We start from the raw sequence: 20,914 nt of genomic DNA, 5'->3' as shown, positions 1-20,914 counted from the left end.
CCGCATGGGAGGAGCCGTGTACAAGCCTGTGAAAGGATCCCGGCGCGGACCTGTTGGAGGCAGTCGTGTTGCAGACGTTGAAGGGAGAGGGGGAGGGGCGTCTGGAGGAGGCGGGGGTGGGACGGACGACGGGTGCAGAAAGGAGGGACCCGGCGGTAACGGTGGTGGAGCAGAGTCGGGTGGAAGAGGTGGCGGTAACGAAGGAGGTAACGGAGGTACGGACGATGGAGGAGGGGGTGGAGGAGGGGGTTCGTCTGGTGGCGGCGGTGGTTCCGCCGACGGGGGTGGTGGAGGCGGAGGATCAACAGAGGGTGGGGGAGGAGGAGGAGGCTCCGTCGTGGGTGGTGGGGGAGGCGGAGGTTCTGTTGTAGGAGGAGGAGGCGGGGGCGGAGGTTCTGTGGGCGGCGGTGGAGGCGGGGGCGCCGAAGATGGCGGAGGAGGAGCAAACGCCCGCAGTCGTGGCGAAGATGGTGGTTGTGGCCCATCTCCGTTGGTTGAACGAAGAGACGAGGAAGACGCACTTGGTCTGAGCTTGAACGAGATGGTGGTATGTCTTGCGTTCAACGCTGTAGGCTCCTGTGGATGTGCTGCCCGACTGGGTCCTGCACCGTTTGCTTGTGCCTGTGAACGGAGAAAAATGTCCATGAGCTTACGCTGCGATTCAGCCCGGCGAAAGGGCACCTACACCACTCGAGCTACCCTGCTGTGACCACCCAACATCGACTTGTTTGCCCTTCAGCGCTGCTGGGCCCGCATGCGGCGTGGCCGAGGGACCTGTTGGTGCGCCAGCGTGGCCATTCACGTACGGTTTTCCTCCTCGACCCCGTCCTGCTTGCCCGTTGAGGAGACTGCGGGGGCCAGTAGGAGGGGTAGCTCCTATTCGCGAGGTTGAAGACGCGTTTGCTGTGGCTGGGGACGAGGACGAGGCGGCAGCGGCTGCAGCTGATCCATGGAGAGAATTTAATAATGCCCGCGGTGCTCGCGGCGGTGCCTTGCCCGACATCGGCGAGCACGACGAGATAGAGAATGGAGGGAGGGAGGGAGGTCGGAGGGTCGTAGTTGAGGTGGTGGTCGTGGGTCAAGCGGCATCGCCCTCAACTTCGCGCCCTTGTCGACATCTTGGGCCACCTCAACTTTGTTTTGTACCTCTTCCCGCAATTGTTCACTCATTTCGCTCATGAAGTACGCACACATTTCAGTTGGACGATGACAGAATAGCCCTCTACTCTCTGAGACAACCCTCCGCCGAAACTCCCAAAATCCCACCGACCCAAACAGCACCAACCCACCAGATTCCTCCTTCTCCATGGCGACTGCGGTTGCCTGGCTGCTCTGAGGCCCACCAGGCTAACTCGGGGAATCAGGGTCTGTCGCAAGTGGATGAGCAGAAGTCAACGAGAACGGCATCGAGATCGTCGGGGGCATCGAGGGGAGGCAGTTGTTCGCTGTGCCAGCGAGGCAGCGGAGCCCTAATATGGACTTTCGGAGTTGAAACGAGATTTACTCTTCAGATCTGACTCGAGCACATGCAGAACAACCGAGATTAGATTAGATCCATGATCTTCCACTTGATTGATTCCGGACTGCTTCTAGGTATCGATAGACACTTTCACTTGACTCGGCTTCGACTTTACTACACTGCCCTCGTCGCAAGACACCGCTCAGAGCTTGGTATACTTCTTGACTCACTGGGGCTCGACCACACATCGCTCGTAGACGGTATATAAAGGCAGCCGAGGCAGCAAACTAGCAACTTACCACCATGACTCTGGACGTACTGCACTTCATCGACAACAAGGGGGGAAATGCGGAGGAGATCCGCGAGTCGCAGCGGAAACGAGGACTCTCGGTTGAGCTGGTTGACGAGGTCATCCAGATGTACACTGACTGGGTGAAACGTGAGTTGCTTCAAAATCAAACGTCCCGATCTTGCTAACGCGTTCGCAGTCGATTTCGAGGCGAACAACCTGGCAAAATCAGTGAACAGTGTCCAGAAGGAAATCGCCGCAAAGAAGAAGGTGGGCATCGTCACAGATATGCCTTCATATCGCGAATTTGACGCGTCCCATCCAGGCAAAAGAGAACGCGGATGAGCTCGTAGCGAAGAAGAAGGATATCGACGCGCAGGTCGCTGCCAAGCGAGCGGAGGCGAAGGAGTTGGAAGCCAAAATGCGTCAAAAAGCCTCGACGGCCGGCAACATCGTCGGAAAGGATGTTCCAGTCAGCATGAACGAGGTACGAAGGTGTAGTATGTACAATGGGTGTGTGCTGATGGGTGATAGTAGGACGACAACAAGACGCTGAGGACATATCATCCGGAGGGCAAGGAGGTTGAGAAGAGGACCGATATCATGCCCCACCATGAGGTTCTCCTTCGTCTTGACGCTATCGATCTGGAGCGAGGTAAGTCTATCCGTATCCATACTACAAGCCTAGTACTTAGCCTAAACAGGTGCCAAGATCACCGGTCACCGCGGATACTTCCTCACGAATGACGGTATCGACCTCAACCAAGCGCTCATCTCGTATGGCCTGAACTTCCTCCGCGGGCGCGGTTACAAGAAGATCCAGCCCCCGTTCATGATGAACCGCGATGTCATGGGCAAGACAGCGCAGCTCGAGCAGTTCGACGAGGAGCTGTACAAGGTCATCGCCGAGGACGAGAAGTATCTGATCGCGACCTCGGAGCAGCCCATCTCGGCATACCACTCGGAGGAGTGGTTCGACTCACCCGAGACACAGCTCCCAATCAAGTACGCCGGCTACTCGACATGCTTCCGGAAAGAGGCGGGCTCGGCCGGGCGCGACATGTGGGGCATCTTCCGTGTCCACCAGTTTGAAAAGGTTGAGCAGTTCTGCCTCACCGAGCCCGAGAAGAGCTGGGAGATGTTCGACACCATGATCGGCAACTCGGAGGCGTTCTACCAGAGCCTCAAGATCCCGTACCGCGTCGTTGCGATTGTTTCGGGCGCGCTCAATCTCGCTGCCGCCCAGAAGTACGATCTGGAGGCGTGGTTCCCATTCCAGGGCGCATACAAGGAGCTCGTGTCGTGCTCGAACTGCACTGACTACCGTGAGTTCCATTGATGCCTCCTTGCTCGCAACATCTTGAACAAATTTACAGAGAGCCGAAGACTTGAGGTCCGTTGCGGTCTGAAGACCAAGGACCAGGCGCGCAAGGTCTACGTACACATGCTGAACGGCACTCTCTGCGCTACAGAGCGTGCGCTGTGTTGTATTGTGGAGAACTACCAGACTCCGGAGGTACTGCCCTTCACTTTCGACCGTGGCTCCCTCGTTCATTGCATTCATCACAGGGTCTCGTCGTTCCTGAAGTCCTCCGGCCATATATGCAGGGCCGTGACTTCCTGCCCTGGGTCAAGGAGCTTCCCAAGAACCTCCAGCGCAAGCAAGCATAGCGGGCGTATCTGTAGAAGTTCTGATAGTCGAATATGTGTGATTAGAGTATGTCGTGCCAATCTGTGTACAGTGTTAGCATGTAGCATCTTCTTTTGATGTTGTAAACAAAGTTGAATTGCATTTGGAGGTTTTGACGTCCTCACGCGGTTTCATGAATCATGTCCTCGCGAGGAAGGTGTGCAGATGTCGTGGGCAAGTGGAACAATATTTAGATAGACCAATATCGCAGTATGCGCTCCTATACATACCTAGCCATGCGTATGTCCTACTCTCCGGCACCCTCACCCGTTACTCTTCAGTAAGAAGTCGAGCTTACTGTAGCGCGTTAGGTTCGAATAGTGCTGCTGCCTCGCCTGCCGTCCCCCCAACGTTTAGCGCTCAGCACTGCCACGGTGTCTTCAACTTAGACTGTCTTGCGCTCATTGAACTTGAAGTCCACCGCCTCCACGTCGTCTGTAACTTGGGCCTCCCACTGCGCACGCGTAGCACTCATCATACTCAGCTCAGATATTTGCAGGCTGCCCTGTGACCGGTCTCAGCCTGCTCCCCTGCTCTAGGCTTCAACACTTGTCCAACGTGGCTCCCTCAACCCGAAGAAGCCAACTGCGGTCAGGCTATCGTATCAGGGTGTACTGCGATGGCTATCTCGATGACCTGTGGACAGGCGTATTTCGTGGCGAGGACCGCATGTCGAAAGTTATCAGCTCGATTTGGGAAGATGAACTCCAGGCTGAACTCGAGGAGAACGGGATAGCGTTGTCGGATGTGACTGTTCACGTATTGGTATGTGAGGTAACCCTCAGGGCGATGTCGTCTCTCACTCACGCGATCACCTCAGAAAGATGGATTGCTTTGGGACAATCCTGAAGGTTTTCGCAAGAGATTGGAGGGACACATCAAACAAATGGGCAAGGCCCCGGACGCTTCCCTCAATAAGATTCGGGTATCGACCGTCTGCATGAGCCACCTCGATTGGCCGACAAAGGACACTCACGTCTACTTCGTAATCGGAATCAACGGTATGCCACAGCTGTCTTGATCTGGTACAACCTACTCAGATGTTATTTATCACTACGCTGTAGATGGGAGTAAACCCGAGTTGTTGCAACCCCGACCTTCTCAGGGCTCCGATCTGAAGTTGGGGCCGTTACCTACGGCCGAATGTACGTGATGATCACCCCCGCTCCTGCCGTACATCAAGTTTTGAATCTCATCGTCGATCTTGCGATTCCTTCCACGCCAGACATCCACAGGCATGCGCTCGACCACGTCCGAGACGCCAAGCATTCGCCAAGCCATGCCGCTCACTTGAAGATATACGCAAAGCGGCAGGAGGAGGACAGACACTACATGACCATCGAGAAGAACACTCGAGATGTTCCTGTAACACTTCACAGTCCTTCCTTCGCGCTCTTTCAGACCCTCGCCGAGGATGGATCCTTCGTACCTAGCGCCAAGTTCCTCCATCTCACATATCAGTTCATGCGCAAATCGACTGCGATCTACCTGAAGGGACAGGAGCGTCCTGAAGAGTTGTCTGAACTATTATCCGACGTCTTCGGGCGCAACGTCCTTGACCTGAAGATCGGACGTGCCAACCCCGATGGTTCTGTTATCTTCGACCTCGTGTACGAAAAGGGCGAATGCCAGGTCCACGAGCTTGTTCCTCTCGCCGTGATCGAGTACAAAGTCGAGCCCGGGAGTGGCGGTTGTGACGCAGGAGTCCAAGCGCTCGCAGCAGTGGAACAATTCTGGCAATCGGATGCGCATGTGAGTGTGGCACCTCTGTGAGCATACCTACGCCGAGAGCTTATCGCACTCTACTTGACAGCGAAGCAGGGCAAAAGAAATGTGGTGCTGTCCTACCTTCGTGATAGCGATAGATGGGCCATGGCTCGGGGTCTATGGCTGTATTCTGACCGACAGGTGGATATGTCAACCACTTACAGGGGTGCCACACACCGCAATCGCTTCCAACCTTCCCATTGGCGACATACTTTCGGTGGCCCGCGTCTTCTATGCGTTATGTGCCGCCATGAGCGATATTGAGTCGCGTGCTAAGGTCCTCGCTGCTTCGTTGCCGCGACCCTTTCGCCCCGAGATGCGGCCAGCTCCGACGCGCTGTGGAGATCTTGAGCTTGAGTATGCCGCATGTCTCGGTCCGAGACGTAGGCGCACATACTCTGCAATCGTCGTCTCCAGCGGCGGTCCTGAAGTAATCAAGGAGGGTCAAATGGTGGTTGTTAGGTTCACGGAGAAGTACGGGAGGGAACCGCATGAGATCCTGGCAAAGAAAGGGATGGCACCGCGCCTGCTGTACTGCGGACAGCCGTATGCCGACGTCGCACCTGGATATACGGGATTGATCATGGTGGTCATGGAATGCTCGCCCGGCTCCCGACTATCGTCACAGAGGCCGCCGTCCCCGACCATTTGTGCGGAAGTACACGCCGCTGTCAAAGTGCTACACCAGGCTGGCTACGCCCACGGGAATGTGACCACGAAAACCATCCTCCATCTTCCTGGTCGCCGCAAGGTTCATTTCTTGAACTTCGATCTCGCTGGGGAGGAGGGAAAGACATACTATTCGGTTGAGCTGCCATGGTGGCCAGAGAAGGTTCCTGCGCCCGAGGGCATGTCCCCTCTAGGACCGGTCACCAAGGCCCATGACCTGCATTACTTGAAGCACCTGTTCCCTCAGTGATAAGGCGGCAGAGCTAAATAGAACCTCCGTGGTACGTAGTGGTCGTAAGTACTATGATGATACTCTTCAAGGACGCGAAGTTCCCCGGGGCCCATACCAATTTTTCACGTGATATTATTATATAAGCTCAGAACTCACCAAAGTCTTGTTAGGTTTTCGAGTAAGTCCTCCTCTAATTAATGATCGTAGGGCCACGATTCAATCGTCTGCCTACGGAAGACAAGAGTCCTGACAGTGACACGACACTCAGTTACGGTGAAGATTATCCCCATATCACCATCCACGCCATGTCTCATCCCCAACTGCCACGACGGCAGAAAAACTTCTCTGGGCCCTCCGACAATCTGTGTCGCACCTACAGGAATGGTACCGGAAGACCGTCTTGGCTTCCGACTAACCTCAGTTCTACGATCGCCTTCATCCGGCCACTACCTCCGTCCAAGGTCAGACGGATGCCCTGGTCGGCTCCTGCTATTTCCGCCGGATTGAGCCTCATGACAAAGTCTTCCTCGCATTCGCCGACAAGCATGACCGCATATACGTTGTCAAGTTCACCCCACGCTATTCCGCCGAGGCACACCGCCTCCTTGCTGCGGCTAATTGCGCCCCAGACCTGGTCTAGTGCGAGTCGCCGTACACCGAGTTTCCGGGGTGCACACGTATGCGGATGGTCGTGATGGAGTTTTGCCCTGAGGGACTCACTCTCTGGGAAATGCGCGAAAGCCCCGCTGCACAGCCAAGGGATGGTGCATGGTGACTTGCGATGGCCGAACATCCTGGTCAACAGGGATGGGCAATCGCCTCATTGATTTCGACTGAGGGGGGATAGAGGGAGTAATTATATGTTGGAGCGAGTGTTCAACGTTCAAGCCGCAAGCCGCATGAGCGTGTTTAGGTACCATTGCACACTTTGTAATGTATGTAAAATACCGCATTGCATGATATCCAGGATACTAGGACTCTACGAGTCGCTATATCTCGATTGTTTCCGTGTTGATTGCAGCGCTCGCGTACTCGTATTGGGGGCAAGGATGAATGTCACTTCAAGGTGGCTGCGGACGACTGACGAGTCGCCCGAAAGTACAGAGGTGGTCCCGCTACCGGTGGCTGTGCGGTCTGTCCTTGTGAACATCATCCGGCCACTAAGTTAGCGTCACTTCCTCCGGCCCGCGTGATATGTTCCCCTGAAGCGTAATCGCTCGGGATCAGACATAGCCGGCAAGGTGCATATATGTAGGTATCTCGTATGTTCGTTCTGCGACTGAGCCATATCCCCAGTAGTTCAACGCGAAGTACGACGACCGCGGTCACCGTACTAACAGCGAGCAGGTCGGCGAATACCCGAAGCCAGAACTTGAGGACGTTCACGAACAGGATGGCTTCCTCTGCTTTGACATATCCTCCTCCGGGGCCTTACGACCTGCCTACATGCCACCCCAAACCGCTCAAGCCCTCCCAGACACCTCCGCGCGACATTCAGGCGCCACAGCTACCCACGCCTCCCAGGAAGTCTCTACTCGACGAATGGTACACTCTTTCGACACATCTGGTCCCGGCCGCCTGTCCTCGGACTACTCCATTCGTGCCCTTGCCTCCTCTACCGCAGTGGTCCCCGAACAAGGACGAGTTCCAGGCATCCGTCCAGCGGGTCGTAGATGAGGTCAGCGCGACGAAAGAGGCGCAGTGGTTGGGCAAGCTCGACCATCTAGAGCCCAACTCCCGGCAGATGTGGATCTGCGTCAACCGATACGTCCGCAAGGGTTTGCGCGAGGACGACACGGGAAAGGGTGTCACCTTGTTCATGTCGCATGCGAACGGCTTCCCGAAGGAGGTACGAGCACGTCTGTGCAACTGAACCATGGATACCAGTCAACTGAACGTTCCTCCAGATCTGGGAGCCGCTGCTGCGCCAGCTCACTCTCGAGCAGGAGCACGCCAACTACAAGGTCGACGAGATCTGGTCATGGGAAGCCGCGAACCACGGCGATTCCTGCCTCATCAATGCTGACGCCCTCGGTGGTCTCTGTACGTCCCTCCGCACATCCCGCGGAGCTGCCATGCTGACCGTACATGCATCGCCCAGACGACTGGCGCGACAACAGCCGAGACATCCTCCAGTTCCTCCAGTACTACCTCCCAACCACCGCAACACCTGACGGGCTCCCGACGGCCCTTCCCCGCCTAGCAGACGACGAGGCCGAGTCGCGCCGGGTCCACGGGCTCACCAGCCGTAGAATGGTCTACGTGGGACATTCGTTTGGCGGCTGCACTGTGCTTCGTGCTGCCATGGAGCAGCCGCAGCTGTTCAAGTATCTGTACATGCTTGACGCTATGATCCAGCCCATTCAGGAGCAGGCGCCGAAGCCGTCGGAGTCTATCAAGAACCTTGTCGCCGGCGCGGTTCGGAGGCGCGACGGCTGGTCGTCGAAGTGAGTGGTATCTCAGCATACTTTCACCGTATTGCTCTGGACTGAATGATTGCGCTCCTTATCAGGGAGGAGGCACACAAGGGGTTCTCCGCAATCCCGTTCTTCAAGGCCTGGGACCCGTCGACGCTCGACGTCTACATTGAGTGCGCTCTGTACCGAGCACCGGACGGTCAACTGAAGCTCAAGATGCCCGGAATCCAGGAAGCAGTGTGCTTCGCTGAGAGCTACGCGACGTTCGAGATGTTCGAGCTCCTCGAGAAGCTGCCCCCAGCGGTGGAGACGCGCTGGCTGATGGCACGGGACCTGCCTCCTCAGTGAGTATTGCTTGTCAAGGACGAAAGCCGTAGTTATGCTCATCCCTGTCTCGGCCGACAGAGATACTGAGAAGCGCAGAAAGGTGGCATGGCGGCGGAAGGTCAACACCACGCACCGGATCGTACCGTCTGGTCACTTGATCGCCCAAGAGATACCCTCTGTTACCGGTATGTCTGGCGCTGATGACGACTTTACAGACGAAAGGCTAACTCCAGCCGCAGCTAAGGACCTGCATGAATTCTTGAGCACTAGATATGGCACTCAGAAGGCCCTCCTCTGATCATGTTGATATAGAAGCTTTGTAATTCTCGGACGAACAGCATCAGTGCGAATTAGAACGTGAGGACACGGTAAAAAGGCTCTGCATTCACCGCCTCCTACAGAAGTGCACTTCAGTATTGGTTAGGTGAGGTTATCGCGGTAGAGTACTCACACCGGACACAAGAATGAGCGAGTCCTCCCCGAGCAGCAACTCATCAAAGACCAGTCGACCCTCATCCTTCTTACCGGTCACTACCACTTCTCTGTGGAAGTAAGGGCAAGAAGTAGTTACTTTCCCCTCGAAGATGTCGCGCGCGCGACCTGTCAGCGTCGTGGGTTCGGTTATAAGCGCCTGATCGTCCTCGTTCTCGTCAGACAGTGCGCGTCGGCAAGCGAGTTGGTTGAAGTCTAAGTGCACGATGGTGAGGGAGAACGGAAGGGTGTCACGCGTTTGGCGGTGCATTGCGAAGGCGGTTCCGTACACGTAGCAGGGCATGTCGAAGGAGAACCTCGGCGATGCCAGTATCAAGCGAGACCCGTCGGGGCCCCACTCTTCCCATGCGAAGGTCCGGCATCTCTCTCCTGGAGCGAGCGAATTGATAGCAGAGAGGAGCGTCGAGGAAGGGATGAATGAGAGAAGAGTCGATATATTTCGCAATCCGTGCATGACCTGCAACGTCACGACAAGCAGTCTGTTCTCCGATGACACTGAGAAGGGAACGGCCAGGGAAGGAGACGGTAGCCAGCCCGGCCCCGGGTCTGCGCGTAGCACCATCTCGATGACGTCGGATTCCTCACCGAGGTCGGGATATGTGAATGCGCAGAGGTAGTCGATATCCGTCATCAAGATTGGTTCACTGTTGGGGTGTGCCGGGTCGAGATCGAGGACAGCCAGGCACGGTTCGGGAGCGTAGGCATAGATAGCCCCGTTAACAGAATGGCGAAATGTTAGGAGGAGGATGTGGTTGGGCGTCAAGAACACGAAGGAGTTCATGTCCTCTCCAGCGACATTCTAGGTCAACGTGAGTGTCATGCCCTCAAATTCGTATGCCTCCGATTCTCACCATTATCATAGAGCCTGTCTTCCAGTTCCAAACCATTAACTCAGATTCTCTAACGGCATCATCGCCAGTCATTCTGGTTAAAAGCACCGCTAGGTGTTCGTTCGAAGTTTGTATTGAGTATGTGTTGAAGACGCTATTTTCGGGTCTGTGTGCGAGAATTTCCGAAGTAGCCATGGGATGTGCCTTGCCAGTAGTCATCGATTTCAAGTGGAAACGGCACTGCGAACTATTAGTGAGGGTGAGTAATGACGTTAGCGTGAGCATTAAAAACGAGGAGAAGACCACATACCCTTGTTGCACCTCCTCGACTATCACGAGAAGATCTTGCGCAGGGTCAATGCCGAAGTCAGTGATCCTCATCCCTATGTCTTCGAGAGCCCACTTCCTCCCCTCGATGCGCCTAAGTTGTGACGGCAGTTGCGCGAAGTGCAGCGTCCTGCGATTTTCGTCTCGGGCGAAGACGCCACCGTAGAGCTCCCACAGGACGCTCCCTTCAGGAGCTGTGATGTCTTCCTGAGATAGCCAGGCAAGTTCTTTCCACGCGTGTTGTCTCTTTCTGAGCACAGCGAGGCGCTCAGACGCTGTTAGCGTGGAGTGTAACTCGTCTTCCATGCCCGCGGCACCCAGCTCGACCTTGTACTGCATACGCACGTCCCCATCCACGGCATGCTTTAGTCTAAGGCACACCTAGGATGAGCAGTGTTGGCATAAGTTACAGGGTAATTGCGAAGGATTTGAGTGGTTCCTACCTGACGGCAGCGGAGTACATCGAGAAAATGCAGATAGCAGAGGATGGACGACAAAAGCTCGCTAGGCAACTGATCAAAACGAGCCATGAGCTCCCAAGAGACAATAATGCTGGAATCATGTTTCAGTAAGCACTTGAAAGTCTCGACAACCCATGAAAACGCCTTACGTTTCGGTGAGCGTAAATGAACGAGGTCAACCTGCGCCAGCGGGCGTCAAGGTTTGGTGGATTAGGCAGCTCAGACGCCCACAAGGTTACTTACTAGTACTCTTCCACCCTTGACTCCAGTTCCCAGCCATTTGCTCCACCCCAAAGGATGTGAACGCTGCGGAAGATGAGCACAATGTGCGTGATGCATAAACGTTAGCTCAAGTTAGACATTGATCTCAACTTGGCATAGAAGTGCGTTGCTAATACTGTAGTCTGCTAGTAGCTTTCTCCATACAGCCTCACAACACAATCGCTGAGCTGGTTATTGCTCGCCGGACCCCGCGAGCGTGTTGGAAATCAACGCCAGGGTCTAGAGGCTGTGTAGCTTGCAATGCGTGCATTGTTCCCAGAGTGGTTGCCGGCGGTAACGGGGTGATCTTCATCAAACCGCGCCAACGGGTGACATTGTTTGCAACCTTAACTCCGTTCCATCAGCAAGGAAGATGCATGACCGTGACCCCCGAGCAGTCCGAGTTTCTCAAATCTCGAGCCATGGCACTTGGAATGGTGGTATGGACTACACTCAGACCAGTACGCCCAAGTATGCTGCTTATCTGCACTCAATGGCGGACCGACACAGGTCCGTCGGCACGGTGAACTAATACATTCCGGGAGAAGAAGACGGCTGTCGTCTGGTGAGTACATCATCTCCTTGCTGGACGTCCATCACCCCGCCCTGTTCACATCTCCCACCGAGTCCCATGTGGTTCTATCAGCGACAGGCGCTGCTCTCGTACATTTTCGGCAGGATTGTACGCCGCTCTACCTATTCTTACGCGACTACGTATCAGCTGAGGAAGTGGTCAATCCCGGACGACTGGACCCATACGACTTCCTGATGCGTAGCTTACCGAAAGACGTCGGGCGACCCGGATAAAAGGCGAAGATGCGGCGGGCAGTTCGCAGTCTGAGCCCCCTGGGTTGCAGTCGTGCAGTCGTCGAGCCTCTCCGTCGCTCTGCCCTCGGCCAGCATGTCCCCTCTCGCTGCTCGTCTGGCGGTCCTCGCCACCATCATCGGTGCTGCAGGGGTGTCTTTCGCTGCCCCCACCGCTCCTGCAGCAGCTGACCCGTGTGCCAAGATCGCGGGGAAGCAGTTCGTCCCTCCGGCGGACTCTCTGGCTTGCTTGAAGTCGTTCCCGTTCAACGAGACCCTGCGCCAAAACGTCCTGACAGTCGTCTCGCGCGTGTTCGACTTTTACACGTTCGAGGACTACTACTTGAAGTCGCCCCCACCGTTCCAGGACTCCACGGTCAACATCCGTGCTGAGCTGGCACGGATCAACAGGACGCACTACGCGGTACGTAAAGCTTTCACGTCAAGAGGTCGCGATCCCGGCTGACGAGAGAGATAGACGGACTACGACTTCAACCATGACCTCTACGAGTTCACCAATCAGTTGAACGACGGACACACGCGTACGTGCCTGTTCTATAATTGTCGGCCGACGTTCCCTCGATGGATAGGACCGCGTGGCGCTGCCCCGCGATTCACGCACTATCAGCAATGCTGAGCAGGACGCGGAGCAGCACACAGGGGCGCCAGGTGGTCGAATCAAGCACCTGGTTCTCTGCATCCGTCTGTGCCCGTGCTCGTTCGCGTGCTGACTTGCCCGTTCCTCCAGGCTGGCTCCCAAACTGCGCCACCACGTTCCAAAACCTGCTTCCGGCGCCCGTCGTTACGCTCGAGGAGAACGGAGTCCAGAGCGTGTTCGTTGCGCCGGACTCGGTGGAGTTTGTCAGCCTACTCGGCACGAATTATACGTCGTTCTTCGACTCCATTGGATTCAACTGGAAGCGCCTTGCCGGCGCGAAGGTCCTCAAGATTGAGGGTCAGGACCCGTACGCGTATGCCAAGCTCATCGCGGCGACTCAGTCCGGGAACTACCTCGATCACGGCGTACGCGTGAACAGCGTATTCAGTAGCTACCGCATCTCTGGCACGGACTACTCGCAGCGCTTTGGCGACATTGCGGGCCCTGCGTTCCCCGACCTTGAGTCGCTCACCCTGACGCTCATCCCAGTGAACTCGACGAAGGCAGAGACGGTCAAGGTTCCCTACCTGTCGAGCTTCATTGGCGCGCCGTTCACGAACAAGGAGGACTTGTACGTGTTATCTCCGCGACTTTTGTTCCTGACTACTGATGGATCGCGTGCTCAGCTGGACCGCGAACTGCGCGGCGAATGACGGGACGAACGGCGTCGATTTCAAGAACTCCGTTCAAATGGCGAAGATCAGCGCGCAGAAGGCCAAGAAGCTGGCAAAGGCGAGCATCGTCCAGGACGTTGGCCCCAAGAGCGCTGTCGGCCTGCCGTCGCAATTCCAGCCGACTCTGCCGACTGTCAGTGGTAGCGAGGGCGTGATCAAGTCGTACATCCTTCCGGATAACAAGACCGGCGTGGTAAGTGCACAACGACTTATGGCGCATGAGAAGAACGATTGTAACGAGATCAACGTTTCGGCGATAGATGTTTGTGGGTTCTTTTGAGCCGGACGACTTCTTCCAGTTCCAGACGGATGTGCAAGACACTTTCACGCAGTTCCAGGCGGCGGGACTTACTCAGCTCATTGTGGATCTCACCAACAACGGAGGTAAGCGTTTCTGAGTGGTTTCTCACCGCGTGCTGACCACTGCAATAGGCGGTTTCGTGTGCCTGGGCCACTTCCTCCATGCTTTCCTATCCGGTACCAACAGCCTGGGCCACTTCCAGAACCCGTACGCCTACCTCATCTTATCACCGACTGTCGGTAGTCTAACTACTGTGACGTCCTCAGGGGTTACCAGTCTACGATGCGAGCCAACCCGTTGGCTCAGAAGATCCTTGCATCGGACATTGCGCTCGGCCTCACTGATTCGTTCTCATTCTACACTCCTGACAACTGTGAGCTCTCGCGCCCCACTATCACCGTAGCGTCGGATAGGACTGACATGTGACGCTGAAAAGGGGCGTTCTTGAACAACACCGAGATGCCGCTGACGAACAACTACATGCAGCCGAGCACGACGAGGACCATCAACGGTCAGCAGTTTACGGAGTCTCAGCGCTTTGGGGTGCGTCTACCTCGACATACCATCAGCGCGCGCCGAGGCTAACTAGCATCGCGACAGGATATCTGCCCTTTCACCGTTGATCTCCCTGCAGAGCCCTTCTTCCCCCCAGAGAAGATCGCCATTGGTTAGTGGTGTTGTGGTCTAATGGCCTTGTCAGAGTTCGAATCTGACTTTTGCACACAGTCGGCAACGCGAACTGCGCGTCGACCTGCGCCATGTTCAGCACGCTCATGAACGAGCGCCACAACACATCTATCGCCATCTTCGGCGGTGCGCCCGGCATGCAGATGCAGTTCAAGGGTGGGTTATCGCGTTATTGCAGATGTAAGGCGCGCCCTCACCTTACCTTGTGGTGCTTCTTCAGGCATGGCCGGCAACCAGGTCTTGGAATGGTTCGACATTGACTCGGAGATCAAGACCGCTAACCTGAAGGACGTACGTATACCGTTCTCGGGCCTCACGTTAACGTGGAAGCTGAACGATTCCCATTAGGACCCCTTGGCTCCTCCTGACCTGTACGTAGTTGGTTCAGTAGCTTGATCTACTAGTTAACTCATTATCACCTCCAGGCTCGTCAGTGCCGACTTCCGGTATGTATCGTCCTGGCATCATCTTCTTTTGTTCACCCTAACCTTCTGTCTTCTTTGTCCAGCCACAACTGGCGTATCGGTACGTACAATGTGTTGGGGCGGTATCAGATGGTAATTGAACTCATCTCCGCAACAGCCTACAGCTTCCTTGATGAAACCCGACCCATTGGTGAGGCTTTGGGTTATAATCTTCGGGCTAGACAGTTGCTAACCGCCGCATTCATACAGAGTACGTTTCGGAACTGCCGCATTGTTAGTATCACGCACCTCGATTGTCTCAATTCATGAGTGCTGACCCGCACTTACAGTCCGTTTCGCATACACGGCCGACACCTACAACAACCCACAAAACCTCTGGACATTCGCGTAAGCCCACTGGGTCTAGTCATCTTGTTTCTGCGTTGACGTTGTTCCGCTTCACTTTCATCAGGGCGGAGAAGCTCTTCTGAGCGCAGATGCGGCAGCATCACATCGACGTCGATATACCGATATCGGAGTTTCTGGTTGGAGAAGTTATGGACCTCGGGTTGTGTACTGTACTTGCGAGTGACAAGGGTAGTCGTGAAAATTCGATGACAATTTGCATCGAGCGTGTCTCGAATGTGGGCACTCCGGTTTTCTCAGCCGGACAAACGGCATGAGCGCATAGCGAGTCAGTTGAACATCCTCTGCGACCTCCACCATCTCCTCCTCGCCTTTCTCGCGCAACTCTCGCATCTGTATCGATTCCTCTGAAAAATCTTGCAAAGGGGTATTCTGCACGAAACCATGACTTTGACTACTCATCCTGAGCTGCATGACCTACGGAACCAACTACGCGAGATCTACAACGCGATGGCAACCTTCGGATCCGCCCAGCTATCGGCAAGGCCTCCAATCCTAGATTCGTCGATTGACCTCAGCAGGGGGGACGGGAGCGAGGAGTTCCACTCTCACCAGGATGCGGTACACGGTCTGCGCGCACTCCGCGAGGCAGTCAAACGAGACCTCGATGTGCTCGAGAAGGTGAGCTTGTGGCAGTCTATGCAGCCCACTCATGTTCACAACGTCGCACAATGCTACCAGTAGTTCCTGGATGACCCAAACTGCGCTTCCGCACCCGCACTATCCACGAATGCGCCCTACTTGATCTCGGTATGGAACGAGGTGCTGCACGCGCCACACCCAATCGTCACGATCATGCGCACTTTCCTCGAAGGCGAGCAGCCGGCCCATGTTCCCCGCCGCGGCTCCCGCAAGCCTCCCGGAGTGAAAGTGGACGTTGTCGCAGATGGAGGAAGGCGATGGATCCGCGTCAACACGTACGTCACACGACGCATCCTGCTCGGTGTATGCGCTGACATTGCAGCGCAGAACGAAGAACTCGCGTCTACTAGCGGAGTTCCGCGAGATCGATTCGTACATGACCGAGTCCGAGGACGAAGACGATGACGGGACTGGCCGCCCGAGCCTTGCCCCGAAGGAGTTCGATAACTCGATCCTGCGAGTAGGCCGCTCTCTCCTTGAAGCAGCGCGACAGAACCCGCTGCCTGGAACTACCACACCACCGTCCGTGACCCTCCGTCTGACGCGCCTGGACCCATCGCCAGCCAATCCAAAAGAGCACGACCCACGAGTAGCGCAGACGATAGATATACTACGCGACATGGGAATAGACGTCCAGCTAGGCGAACGCGATCCCTCACAGCTACCCAAGGTGTCACCCGCCCCAGTGCGCCGCTTAGAGCCCTCAATTCGTGTCAACCTAGACCTCTCCATCCTGATCGCGCTCGTGTCGGACATCACCCATTCTCCCCTTCCGGTAACCCCTGCTGAGGCCGATGCGCGATACGTACCATCCGCTCAGTACCGCGAGTGGAAGCGGAAGCGCGAGGGAAACAAGCGTTCGGAAGAGGAGATCGACGGGGACAATGGCATCGGGAAGCACTCGCGTGCCCTTGCGAATCAAGCTCTGCAGGAGATGGGACGCGGGCTCTTGTACGAGCTGCGCGATCGACTCGCGTCCGTCTCATCTCCAGACCTCGAGAACGTCGAATTTTGGACAACTCCAGAGGCGCGAGACCGCTGCCTCCGTATCGTGCTGTCAAAGATTGGAGGTCCACACGAGAAGAGGCGCGCTGCTGCACTCTTCCCAGCACCAGACGCGTCATTATCTGAGGCCGTGGACAAGTATTGGGATGAGTCTCGCTACCCTCGGGCCTTCCTTCCTATTATTCCCATCCACGTCTTCCCGTCGTCTGTTCCTCCGCCAGAACTTGAACCCCCAGCCACCTCTGGCGACGGCCGTGAGCTCTCGCCGTTCTTCCGAGTTCTCGCGCGGACGTGCCACGACATTCTTGCGCAAGAGACTATCCCTGCACAGGTTCCCTCGCGGAACCCTACACCTCCTGCTGACGACGGCGCAGAAGAAAACTCAGAGGAGATCGAACGCGCGGCGGTCACGAAGGTGAACCCTCGCCTGACCGCGCACACGGTGCAGAGCATGCTGTGGGGCGCCGTGCGTGGGTGGACGACGCTCACGGCGAACAAGTCGAGTGTGAAGGCGATACTGCGCGACATCAGGACCTCGGAGAGTGGTTACGGAGCGGTTCCGGATCCCCCTTCTGAGGCTGCTACGGTGGCCATTAATGGTCGGGAAGGGGACGGGGATAGCGCTGTTGTAGTGGAGAAGGCAGCGTTATGGGTCGTTGATCCGAGGAGCCTTGCAGAAGGGATGAGGTCAGACTACTCCGAGTAGAGGGAACAGTCGCCGGTTTTTTCGCAACCGCGGAAAAAGTTTGTGAGTCTGCAAAGGAATGCCCGATGTATATCACGGTGAACTGTTCCACACGTACATGGAAATAGATACGCATATCTCTACGAGGGAGACGCATTGGCTGGCCTCGAACACTGAAAGGACCGACGAGTATTATGTGCCAGATATTAAACAGGAGAAAGTCCATAGAAGAAAGCAAATAGCTCAAATAGTGTCCGTGTCTGAGAAGAGTCCGACGATGCGTCTTAGGACGAGGCGACGGCGAGAGACGGGAAAGGCGTCTCCACACGGGAGGCCTCAATGTCGTCGGTAGTCTTGCCAGCGGGAAGGACGGCCGCCTTGGAGGCGAGGGCCTGCGGGTGGAGGATGATCGATGATGCCTGAGTAGTCCGTGAGCATGCTCACGTCCTGGCCCAGCGGTACGAGAGTCGCGGGCAAGCTCAGCGTCAGAGACCATACGGAACCAGCTTCCTCAGCTCTCGATGCCCCGCATCTGACCCTCCTCTCCTCCTCCCTCTCTCTCCCTATCCTCCTCTGTGCTTGTCCTGGACGCTCCGGACGCCTTACTCCACTGCATGATGTAGTCCAGGGTTGTATTGCCGCCTTTCATCTTCTCCCATCTGAGTTCTTCCTCCATGTTCCCCTCACGAAGGTTACGGTCCTGACCGGTGTGGACAGAACGCGCTGGAGATGTTTGTCCAGATTGAGGTCTCACCACGTTAGCCTGGATGACGAGATATAGAATGTTCAATAACCTCTCCCGCATTGTGCATAAGACCTCGCGGGGCATGCCGTGCGGAGGCGTCCAGGGAATAATAGCGCTATGCGTTCCCCGAAGCATAAACCCCCTCTTTCAATCTGTCGAGGGCAGGGATCTAGCGTCCTGATCACCCATGTGTCGGCCCGTGCAGGTTGCTTTGTCGTATTTCGTGATAATTTTTCGAAGGCGTGCCGCTGAGTCCGCCCCTCGGGGTGTAGCTCGCGTCTGTAAGTACCAAACGTGCACCGACGCAGACAACATGTATCGGCAAGGCTAAGACGGCCCGAGTCCGCAGCACTCGTCTACTTCGGGGTGCATCTGTTCAGTCTTGAGAAATTCAAGAAGAGTCGAGGCGGCGGCGGCGGGTTGTTTGAACGAGATGATCGCAGTGGTGTTGCATATGCCCGCACACAACTGATCCGCGTGTCGCAGATCCAGTTTGTGTATCCCGGATCCTGATTGTGGTCGGTCGACCTACATCGCTGTGGGTAGATGTAGAGTGGAGCGCGAGCCTCGTGACTGCCAGTGCGCATTGCCGTAGCATGGTTCTTGAGTCTGCAGACAATTGAGGTCAATGTTCTGGCGATATTAGGATTTCTGGTATGAGCGGAAGGCACTACACATCTCACCTGGAAAGACTAATCGGATCCCATGTACTTCCTCCCACATTGCCGTCAAGGAATTAGCAAGGCAATGTAGGAAAACGCCGAGAACCACTCCGTACACGGAGCAGAATAGAAGATGAAACCTCTTCAATACCCCCATATCGACTGCGTACAACTTATATAGTCGACTGCATCTTGGACGTAACGCCCTAAGGGGTGCTTAAGCCGCGGTAAAGTGACAGATCGCACAGCGCACGTACCTTCTACGGTCAGAGACTGGACGCCTTTGGCCGTCCTTCTATGATGCTCTTGACGAGCGGCGCAGTTGCCTTCCTCGTAGCATCGACGTTCTTTTGTGCCCACACCCGCGCGCGGAACTCGCTCCCTTTGAAGCCATTATGCACGCCGAACTCAGGGAACTTCTTCCTCTTCAATTGCAGCTCCTCCGCCTCTTCCAAGGCGTCAAAGAGCTGGGTGGTGAGGTCCTCGTCCCCGCGTACGACGTACATCTGCTCTCTCCTGTGCTTGCCCTTGCCGCTTTTCCCGGGTTTCTCCGTGTTACGGAAAGATGTGAGGATACCAAGCACCGTCAGCCCACGGTCGACCATAAACTTCTCTGTCTCTGACCAGAAGTCGGCGTGTCGCGGTAGCCACGACGCAAAACCCACGGGCACCGATGATAGCCCAACGAGGATCTGGCGCGATGGCGACTGGGCGGGGATCATCGTGTACTCCTTGTAGTCTCTCTTTAGTAGGTCGAGCGTCCCGAGATGTGCAACGGACGCCTTCTTTTCCTGAAGGGTCGTGTGCAATCCCTGGATCCCTGGTGTCTCATGCGGCGCGTTCTCATTGACAGCCCCGATCTCCAGCCCGACTCTCGCCCGCCCTGGACCTCCTTCTGCACCCGGGTTCGTGTTCGAAGGGCTGACAGAACTCATCTGAACGGTGGAGTCGCATTGTTGGCCGTGCGCTGCGGCCCGAGGGATGAGGAAGCGTGCAGCCCGATTGTCGGCTGCCTCCGCCTTACCCCCAGGTTTGAGCCCGCTCGTATCGATGAGGATGCTGCAGAGAAGAAGAGTAGCAAGCTCGGGCGGGAGATTGTTTGAGCCTTCCGGGTGATCCTGGAAGAGCTGCGTGACCAGCGATGCGCAGCTCCCTGTAGGGACGGCGACAAGCCGTGGGTTCGCCGTGTCGTGGTACAGGCCTTCGTCCTCGTGGTGGTCGACCACGGCTACGACACGTGCATCCGAGTTCGAGTGCGAGAACCGTGAGCCCAGGCGATTGTGGTCCACCAGCGCGAACGACGACGAAGGGAAACCGGAATCGGCTGTGTGTGGCACGTCATCGATGCAGAGAATGTCGGTGTCGGCGTTCAGATGTGCGAGCTCGAGGGCATGCAGGTTCTCTGCCCGCAGGTGCAGCTCAGCACGGGGAGTCTGTGTGAGCGGTACCGCAGTCGCTCCCTGTAGCTTCGACGCGTACCACGCGAATGCGATCGCGCTCGCAATAGAGTCGAGATCTATATGTCACCATGGGGTCAGCTCTCTCAGCCGAGACACCGCTCCAATCACATACCGCCCGCTTCGTTACCCATTACAACGATCCATTCCTTGCCATTGCCCGTCTTTGCTGCATCCAAGAAGGCCGCCTTTTGGTCCTTCAGGAAGGTAGAGAGTACGCCTGCCATCGATGTTTGCCACCGCTATCAACCCGTTGAGTTCTAGAAGCTCCTGAACCCATAGGTCGACCTTACAACTTGAAATGTTGCACGGAAGCGATTGCGCAAACAAGGCTGGCGATGTATCTTCCACACTTTGGTCAGACCAAGTCGCGGTATAAGGTCAAGGAGCATTGAAAATAGACGCCTACGCGTTGGGGCGGTCTATATCATAGTATACTAATAGACGTCATGTATGCTGCGGCAAGCGAGCTGCAGTGAGGCACCATGAGTAGGAAAATTGACAGCGTGCAAAACAGTGATTAAATTCGAAGATTTGAGATAT

The 20,914-nt window shown here is 56.0% G+C and overlaps 8 protein-coding genes across 8 annotated transcripts; 5 read left to right on the top strand and 3 right to left on the bottom strand.

Annotated features, from left to right (window-relative positions):
- The first annotated feature begins 1,574 nt into the window (after nt 1-1,574).
- L226DRAFT_534113 (serine-tRNA ligase) lies at nt 1,575-3,585 on the top strand. Its single transcript, XM_067680601.1, has 7 exons — nt 1,575-1,898; nt 1,948-2,018; nt 2,074-2,235; nt 2,286-2,403; nt 2,453-3,073; nt 3,125-3,264; nt 3,318-3,585. Exons 1-7 carry the CDS (start codon nt 1,763-1,765, stop codon nt 3,417-3,419), a joined length of 1,350 nt encoding a protein of 449 aa, XP_067536626.1. The 5' UTR covers nt 1,575-1,762; the 3' UTR covers nt 3,420-3,585.
- A 279-nt stretch (nt 3,586-3,864) lies between these two features.
- L226DRAFT_612300 (uncharacterized protein) lies at nt 3,865-6,235 on the top strand. Its single transcript, XM_067686376.1, has 5 exons — nt 3,865-4,203; nt 4,259-4,439; nt 4,503-4,583; nt 4,664-5,190; nt 5,252-6,235. Exons 1-5 carry the CDS (start codon nt 4,108-4,110, stop codon nt 6,122-6,124), a joined length of 1,758 nt encoding a protein of 585 aa, XP_067536625.1. The 5' UTR covers nt 3,865-4,107; the 3' UTR covers nt 6,125-6,235.
- A 1,024-nt stretch (nt 6,236-7,259) lies between these two features.
- Nucleotides 7,260-9,231, top strand: L226DRAFT_485182 (alpha/beta-hydrolase). The gene is made up of 7 exons (XM_067677097.1): nt 7,260-7,347; nt 7,403-7,955; nt 8,014-8,149; nt 8,208-8,553; nt 8,619-8,867; nt 8,929-9,035; nt 9,090-9,231. Exons 2-7 carry the CDS (start codon nt 7,500-7,502, stop codon nt 9,146-9,148), a joined length of 1,353 nt encoding a protein of 450 aa, XP_067536624.1. The 5' UTR covers nt 7,260-7,347; nt 7,403-7,499; the 3' UTR covers nt 9,149-9,231.
- On the bottom strand, nt 9,182-11,122 carry L226DRAFT_612298 (uncharacterized protein). Its single transcript, XM_067686375.1, has 6 exons — nt 11,110-11,122; nt 10,943-11,051; nt 10,483-10,880; nt 10,194-10,419; nt 9,302-10,141; nt 9,182-9,245 (listed from the first exon to the last, which is right to left on the bottom strand). The coding sequence occupies exons 2-6, from the start codon at nt 11,027-11,029 to the stop codon at nt 9,201-9,203; spliced, it is 1,596 nt and encodes a 531-aa protein (XP_067536623.1). The 5' UTR covers nt 11,030-11,051; nt 11,110-11,122; the 3' UTR covers nt 9,182-9,200.
- A 582-nt stretch (nt 11,123-11,704) lies between these two features.
- On the top strand, nt 11,705-15,387 carry L226DRAFT_534108 (uncharacterized protein). Its single transcript, XM_067680600.1, has 18 exons — nt 11,705-12,449; nt 12,504-12,567; nt 12,774-13,254; nt 13,310-13,550; nt 13,618-13,741; nt 13,790-13,865; nt 13,925-14,031; nt 14,095-14,201; nt 14,259-14,325; nt 14,385-14,501; nt 14,566-14,636; nt 14,694-14,716; nt 14,771-14,791; nt 14,854-14,870; nt 14,928-14,960; nt 15,020-15,043; nt 15,100-15,157; nt 15,222-15,387. The coding sequence occupies exons 1-18, from the start codon at nt 12,123-12,125 to the stop codon at nt 15,238-15,240; spliced, it is 1,977 nt and encodes a 658-aa protein (XP_067536622.1). The 5' UTR covers nt 11,705-12,122; the 3' UTR covers nt 15,241-15,387.
- A 172-nt stretch (nt 15,388-15,559) lies between these two features.
- Nucleotides 15,560-17,528, top strand: L226DRAFT_461538 (uncharacterized protein; the record flags this gene model as incomplete). Its single annotated transcript, XM_067675656.1, has 3 exons — nt 15,560-15,796; nt 15,860-16,092; nt 16,145-17,528. The coding sequence occupies 3 exons, from the start codon at nt 15,560-15,562 to the stop codon at nt 17,526-17,528; spliced, it is 1,854 nt and encodes a 617-aa protein (XP_067536621.1).
- Nucleotides 17,529-17,791: 263 nt separating this feature from the next.
- Nucleotides 17,792-18,312, bottom strand: L226DRAFT_570258 (uncharacterized protein; the record flags this gene model as incomplete). The annotated part of the gene is made up of 2 exons (XM_067684416.1): nt 17,792-17,926; nt 18,262-18,312. 2 exons carry the CDS (start codon nt 18,310-18,312, stop codon nt 17,792-17,794), a joined length of 186 nt encoding a protein of 61 aa, XP_067536620.1.
- An 868-nt stretch (nt 18,313-19,180) lies between these two features.
- L226DRAFT_570257 (DHH phosphoesterase) lies at nt 19,181-20,598 on the bottom strand (the record flags this gene model as incomplete). The annotated part of the gene is made up of 2 exons (XM_067684415.1): nt 19,181-20,430; nt 20,487-20,598. 2 exons carry the CDS (start codon nt 20,596-20,598, stop codon nt 19,181-19,183), a joined length of 1,362 nt encoding a protein of 453 aa, XP_067536619.1.
- Nucleotides 20,599-20,914: the final 316 nt, after the last annotated feature.

This window comes from Lentinus tigrinus (genome assembly GCF_003813185.1).
Source record: "Lentinus tigrinus ALCF2SS1-7 unplaced genomic scaffold L226scaffold_9, whole genome shotgun sequence".
NCBI classification, from domain to species: domain Eukaryota; kingdom Fungi; phylum Basidiomycota; class Agaricomycetes; order Polyporales; family Polyporaceae; genus Lentinus; species Lentinus tigrinus.
The sequence above is the reverse complement of the archived record's forward strand: the minus strand, read 5'-3'. Positions and strand labels throughout refer to the sequence as shown.